The sequence below is a fragment of the Filobasidium floriforme genome (assembly GCF_021052385.1).
Source record: "Filobasidium floriforme strain CBS 6241 chromosome Unknown HD553scaffold_7, whole genome shotgun sequence".
NCBI classification, from domain to species: Eukaryota; Fungi; Basidiomycota; class Tremellomycetes; order Filobasidiales; family Filobasidiaceae; genus Filobasidium; species Filobasidium floriforme.
Genome location: NW_025763628.1, coordinates 313,788 through 320,865, shown reverse-complemented (window position 1 = coordinate 320,865; position 7,078 = coordinate 313,788). Strand labels below are relative to the sequence as shown.

Here is a 7,078-nt window from a genome sequence, read left to right as displayed (position 1 = left end):
CTGATGTGCACAATCGAATCGGGTATAGGCCCGGTTCCTCTGCCGCCAGAGGTTGCGTTGTATGATTGTATCGCTGGGAAGGTGAGATGGATGAGGGCATGGTTGGGCTGTCTTTCCTTTCCCATAACCGAGAGCTTCAATCGCTGGAGAATCTTCCTGATTGATATCGATGAGCTCTAGCTCCTATATAGTCCACTGTGAGGTGATCTTCGGCAAGATTCACAGTAGTGAATATATAAAGAGGCGCTGTTAACCCTGGACGAAGGATAGCACTCATCTCGCCTAAGGCGGGGATAACACATGACCGCCAATAAATAGCAGGAAGGAGCCTAGAAATGACATATGACCTGCAAAGCTGACCGTCTTGAAGAGTGACTTGTGGGGATGAGTGCTTCGCAAATGCATAATCATGTCCAGGTTTTCCACGCAACATAGGAAATCGATCCCAAATGTCTCGGTGTGCATTAGTTCAAAATACAGGAGAGAAGAAGCCATGACTCTCGTCCGTCTGACCGGCAATCCTGACTCCCCTAGCCTTCCTTGAGTGGAAGAAAGTCCTTAATCTTATGATATCGTATCGCATCGCCTCATGTGATCCTTGGTTTGCTATCTGACTTCGATCCAGAACAGCTCGGAGAGCGCCTCATCGTTCGTAATATGTCATAAACGGTGGACGAGCTTATAGGATGCGGCATACGAGAATCTGTACGATGTGCATGTATGTAAGCTCTGAATATCCTGGACGTTTCAAACCTCGCTCTTCGAGGTGATGGCTTTTGTCCATCGACCCCACGGCTCGGTCGCGCGCGGGGTTGAATAGCCGGAAGCGGTAATTGTTTTCCTGGCTCTTGGCGCGAATCTACCCAGCTGCCAGCTACTGGATCCACCAGCAATACCTGAACAGCTCTCTCATCTTTCCTCTCTCTCCTTCCCGTCCCACATCGCATCGCTAGATCATAGGATCGTTCAGTAGGGTGCAAGTGATACGAATGACGATGCGATGATGCAGGCTGAGCGACGGAACCGAAATGAGAGACGGGGGTATTGACGAGGACTGGTCACTGGGTTCGCCGGCTACTCCCCGCGACATCCGTGTAAGAGCGTTGCGTTGGTTCACCTTGACATCGTGTTTCTGTGTGTGATCACATGATCACATGATCCATTCGCACGCAGTCTGTTCACCAGTACAGTCGCCGTAGGTGGTTAGTTTGAGACTCAGCCCCATCTTCTAGGAGCCAAGGGGAAGGAACGCATTCGTCGTCGTTCGTTTATCGTCGTAGCTCGCCGGTCGCCGCCTCCCGGAAAAACGTCCCGAAGCCCGGACGTCGTCCATCTCGATTGACCTCGCTGCTCGCTGCTCGTGTGCTTGTCATCCATCATCACCCAAGCACCAAGCCCACGTGAAGGCATAGCGACCGGGCCCGCTACAGCTACAGACCATCGAACTGCTCGAGTTGCAAAGTTGTTGTACTCCGCAACGGAAGGATGCCACCCACCTCTTCGACTTCATCAGCCGGTCCAGGGCCGAGGCTGCCTTCGATCAAGACCTCATCTCCACCAACAACACCGACTTCGACGACCCAGCACAACTCGACAGGTCGACCACGCCTTCCTACGTCTTCTACTCGCTCCTCACACCCTATGATGTCGTACTACGTGCCACCCCCTACCTCGTCCATCCACAACAACCATAACCTACCGTCTTCTTCATCATCGTCACCGATCTCGGGATATTCTGGTGGGAACCTTCACAGTCACAACCATCACGGACACGGGATGGGAGCTGGACACATGTCCCCGAGTGGACATCTAGGAGGACTTGGGACGATGGGTGGTGGGATTGGAGGAGGTTACGGGACGAGCACGTCCGGATTCACGATCCCTACAAGTAACAGCCGGCCGACGAGTCCGACCGCGTATGATATGGACAGAGACGGACAGGATGACACGAGGTTCGGGTCTGTAGGGGGACCGTGGGGATCAGCGATGAACGGCAACGGTCTCAATGGATCGTCGTCTTCTTCTTCCTCGTCATTACACCTGAATCAAAAGGGCCATCCGCTTGCTTTGCATTCGAATTCCACTTCGAACGCAAATTCAAATAGAGAGCCGCCGAACAAGAAACGAAGGCTGTCAAGCTCCAATCCATCAGGCTCGGGATCTGGATCGACATATCACCTTCCCCCTCCTGCATCTTCCGTGTCTCACACTCAGCCGAGTCATACGGGATCCAACTTCTTGGCTGGCCTTCGAGGTGCTTCGGACCTCCCAGCACCCACATCAATCTCCAATCATAGTAACCATGCCAACAGCCAACAACAGATGGATGAGGATGATGACGAGGATGGCGATTCGGGGGATGATTCGGATATGGGCGACGATGATGGCCGCGGAGGGTCCGCCAACCCCAGTGGTGGAGGCAACGGGAGCGCGAGTGGGAGAGGAGGTGGGAAGGGAGGAGAAGACGACGGGGATCGAGGAGGGAAAGGAAAGAAGAAGATGAAGCTGACCCGAGGATCTAGGTGAGTTTTTCGGTTCCTTGTGAGGTTGGGTGAAAGTAGAAGATGGGCTGCGTCTTTCGAACGGGCTACTTCGATATACGGGGTAGGTGGCTGATTTTGTTTTATCGGGATTCGGTCATCGGTCTGCGCTTGCATCGGGTTTGCAGAGCATGTACTGTCTGCAGAAGGTAACGCTCTCGTCACATGATCCACCGCTCTCGTACAATCTGGCTTACCCTCCATGATTTCCGTCTGCCCTACGTAGGCTCAAGATGAAATGCGTCGAAGCCGACATTGACAATGGCGTCCGGTGTCTCCGATGTCGCAATGGGAACCTCGAGTGTGTTTTTGAAGAGTCGATGCGTGGTAAGAGAAGCAGCAAGGGCAAGAAGAGCGAGATTATGGCAAAAAACCTGAAAGATATGGAGAACACGCTCGATACCGTGAGTTCGCGCATTTTTGTGAGAACCCTGTTGAGTCTGACAAAACCCCTTCACGTGTCAGGTATTGAGGTCGTTACATAATCCCAAGTTGAGCTTGGCTTCCGGGATGACGAATTTATCGCCCTCGGCTTCAAGCGGGATGTTGGACGGGTCACCAGGCCACGCAGGCAGTAAAACTCTGGATATAACTTCGCCTGGAAAAGGTCAGTATCTGTGATCTGGCCATGGTGACCTGAATTGGTGACTGATTGGTATCGAACCAGAACTTATGGGTGCGGACCAGCTCGACGCGCATACTTCGTATACAGACATGTCGGTCAGTCATCCTGCTCGACCGGGCATCTCGCCTTTGGGTGGCGGTGGCGGGGGAGAGAGTTCGACAGGATCGCCTATGATAGGCCGACCAGGAGTCGGATTATCCAGGATGAACACCTCGACGTCCAATGTCAACTCGGGTGAGAGCGGGAACGCTGTCGCTGGATCTTCGATTGGTGGAAGCAAGATCGAACCCCCTTCGCCGAGACTGCATTCGCTGCCGGACAATACGCTCAACCCGCTTGGATTGTTGGCTGAGGCGAGCTTGCAGAATCGCAAACGCTCTTCGACAAATGCCAATACTTCCAACTCTGGCGTCGTTCAGACGATTGAGAGCGGATTGAATGGCGCTGACGCATTGAAGAGCAGGGTGGGAGGGAACAAGGTCAGAACGAGAGAGTCGAGCGTGGACGAAGCGGGGAACCCTAAGCGACTAGGAGTTGGGGACGCATCGTACTTCAGGCCCGGACCAATGAGCTCATTGGGTCTGCGAAGGGTTATTATCGAGCGGGAACTCAAACCAGAGATATTCTCCTTCACCTCGGCGGCTCAGATCAACGAGCTTTTCGACATCTACTTCGACCAGCTGCATCCAAACGTACCTGTGCTAAACAAGGAGCTACATACGCCCGCGGGTGTGTGTGCTCGATCGCCTTTCCTCCTTACAACGATCTGCGCGATCGCTTCCCGATTCCACCCGAAACACTCGGGCCTCCGACCGAAACTCGCCGCTGTTGCGAAAAAGCTCATGTTCGAATCACCTGCGCGAGGTTACAAATCGCTCGAGATCGTGCAGGCGTACTTGCTGCTGGTCAACTGGACCCTGGGTCCCGAAGAACGATGGGAGCAAGATTTGTCGTATCTGCTTCTAGGAATGGCTATCAGGTGGGCGCTGAATGTGGGTCATGGTCCAGCCACAGCGTATATACTAATGGCCGAGTCATTCTGTGCAGGATCGGTACCGATATGAACCTCTACAAAAAGAATGTGGTCATGCCTCTCGATACTGAGGAAGGGCGACTACGAGATATCGGTGAGCCGCATAAAATAAGCTCGGCCGATCTCAACCTCGGGCTGACCACGCTGCGGCTCGCGTCTGCTAACAGAAATCGCCAATCGCGAGAGGACCTGGCTGCTTTGTTTCATCCATGATCGCTCACAAAGTGCTCAAATGGGACGGCCCTATTCGATCAGAGAAGACATGATCGTGCGAGAATCTCGTTATCCCTCTTGGTTCACTCGCGCATCGAGTCAACCGGAAGACGTCGTTCTAGCTGCCTATGCCGACATGCAAAGGATCATGTCGAGGGCGTTGGATGCCTTGTATTCGCAGCAGGTGACCAACTCGTCCGGGTTGGTACCGGGAGTCGATTACCCTCTTGTCGTCAACGCCGTACTCGACCAACTCGATGGATGGCTTCGAGAGTGGCAATTTCCGTTGGTGTGAGCATATCATGGTCCATGTCTAAGTATCTCACTAAAATGACTTGATCACCTCCCTTGCCGACCGTAGGGAACCTACCAATGACGAGATCACTGTCAACATGCAAATTTTGTACCGGGCAATGGCTGACTTTTATCACCAATACAATTCGCTCGTATTGTCATCCTTTGCATTGCAATACGCGATCGAGGTGAGTTTCCGCCTGCACTTGAGCGCCAGTTTACGTTACCTGATCCGTGCGACTCAATATCTTCCAACCGTCCAGACATCGCCTCTGGACTTGCCGATCTGGTTCAGTAAGGTTCACACTGCTGCCATGGGGGTTCTTACTGTAGTCAAGGTCGAGATCGCGCCTCGAGGGTTGCTTCCTTCCTTTACTGATGGCCAGCTGGTTATGCTCTGTTATGCTGTGAGTGGCGAGATCGATAGATTGAGGTCTTGCTTCGAGACTGATCGTATCCCTTTCGATGGCAGTGTCTCTCCTTGCTCAAAGTGAGCCGGACCCTTAGTAGAACGAGGCCCGATCTGCTCGCTGACAGTCATATTCGAATATAGCTTGTTCGACCAGAGTTCAAGCAATTGAACCGCGAGCCGCAAACGATACTGAACTTTCTGAACGAGGCAATCGATACACTGAACGCAGCTGCGATCGACGAGGCGCATTCCGTTGGATTATACGCGACCCTCCTGCGCAATCTCGTTGGAAATAAGCAGGAGGAACTGCGAACAGACTTCAACGCTGCCGAAAAAGAACGTCGGACAACTCGACATTCGCGTAGTGCGACGACATTGGCGACCGTCTGTAACGGTGCGCTCACGATGCGAGGCAACGAAGACGAAGGTTTGTTGTGGAATCCCTATTCCGGTCTCGGGACACAATCGCTACCACAGCCTGCTCAAAGCATGCCGGGTCTCAGCGGGTATGTCTGACCTGCCTTGACTTTGAAGCGCCGGACGCTGACGTGATGCTATGTCTTAGTACACCCGTCATTGTGCCTGACAATGCTGACAACATGAGCAACCCCCAAAGCGAAATGCCCGGCTCCGCGATCGGTGCCATGAACGGTACCATCTGGCCACATGCCGCTGTGTCTTCCGCTCCTACACCCACGGCCGAAGTGCATCACGATCCATCGAGTCAAAACGGCATACAGGACACGACTAGCATGTTCATGGACGGTCTGGGTGCCGTGTCGTACGGACTGGAGGATATCAACTGGGAAAACAGTCTCCTGATGCCAGTGCGTTGTCACACCCCGGACAGGGGCCGGCGTGATCTGCTGACGAGTACTGATCTAATTTCTCGGTTGCTATTACGCAGGGGTTTGGAGGCTTCGGTCAATTGGAGCTCAGTGGAGGTTTCGTACATACCCAATTCGGTAGCGGAATCATGTGAGCCCTAACGCAGACTTGAATGCCTTCCCAGACAAGCTGAGCTGACCGTGATCGCTTCCTTCCTCCACAATAGATCGCCTAACATTGGAATGACTCCAGCGCATTCGCGACCAGCATCGCCCCGTATCATGATGCAACACCCATACGGAAATATGGGCTAGGAAGAGAGAGAGAAACAACACCAGCACCAGGACCACAATGGATCATCACCACACAGGAAAGAGATCTATGCATTCCTCTTGTATCTCGCATAATTATACCTTCACAAGCCTAAATACACAATTGTCTTTGGTGCCGATCGTTTACAAATGATTTTACCGTTGAGGTCGTGATGAGTTGCCGTTGAGCATGTGAATGTGTCTGTCACATGCATCGAGTCGTAATAAGGGATGGATGAAAGTTCGTCTTGTTGAAGCACCATCTATGTGATTTTATGATTTTTGATAGCCAGCTTAGGCGCCGCCGCGGGACTGCTTGTAGTTGTCCACCCACTTCTGCTCGCCGGCACCCTTGGGCAACACGACAAAGCTGAGGAGACCGTCCGACATGACAAGACCATCCTTCTGTTCCCCGACAGGAGGCAGCGCGGCGGCCTTGGCGATGACATCTCGAAGGGTTAAGCTGCGACCGATCTTCAGCAGCTTCTTGAAGTGGGTCTCGGCGTATACGACGAGATTGTCGCAGTGGTATTCGCGAGTCTTATCCCAATCGGCCCACTGTCCACCTCGCTGAGCCTTCGCGTCCGCGGGGAACATGACCTCGAGCTGATCATAGAATGTTGTGTCTTCGTGGAAGCGGGCGATAAGGTCGGAAGTGGCGTGTTCAGGGTACATGAGGAAGGCCGGGTAGACGATGGGATGGTCAGGGGAAGGGGGGTACCACTTGACCGGGTTCTCCGCGGCTTGTACCAGCGGGATGGTCGGACCAAGATTGCTGTCGTCAAAGGCGGCCGGAGTCGGGTTGTCAGGAGGAGCCGACGA

General features: G+C 53.3%; 1 protein-coding gene across 1 annotated transcript; it reads left to right on the top strand.

Moving 5' to 3' along the window:
• Positions 1-1,174: 1,174 nt before the first annotated feature.
• HD553DRAFT_294364 (fungal-specific transcription factor domain-containing protein) lies at positions 1,175-6,325 on the top strand. Its single transcript, XM_046178463.1, has 14 exons — positions 1,175-2,522; positions 2,669-2,689; positions 2,767-2,944; positions 3,006-3,147; positions 3,208-4,144; positions 4,213-4,292; positions 4,366-4,702; positions 4,773-4,893; positions 4,969-5,112; positions 5,178-5,195; positions 5,259-5,623; positions 5,683-5,944; positions 6,025-6,095; positions 6,172-6,325. The coding sequence occupies exons 1-14, from the start codon at positions 1,486-1,488 to the stop codon at positions 6,257-6,259; spliced, it is 3,801 nt and encodes a 1,266-aa protein (XP_046037695.1). The 5' UTR covers positions 1,175-1,485; the 3' UTR covers positions 6,260-6,325.
• The last annotated feature ends 753 nt before the right edge of the window (positions 6,326-7,078 follow it).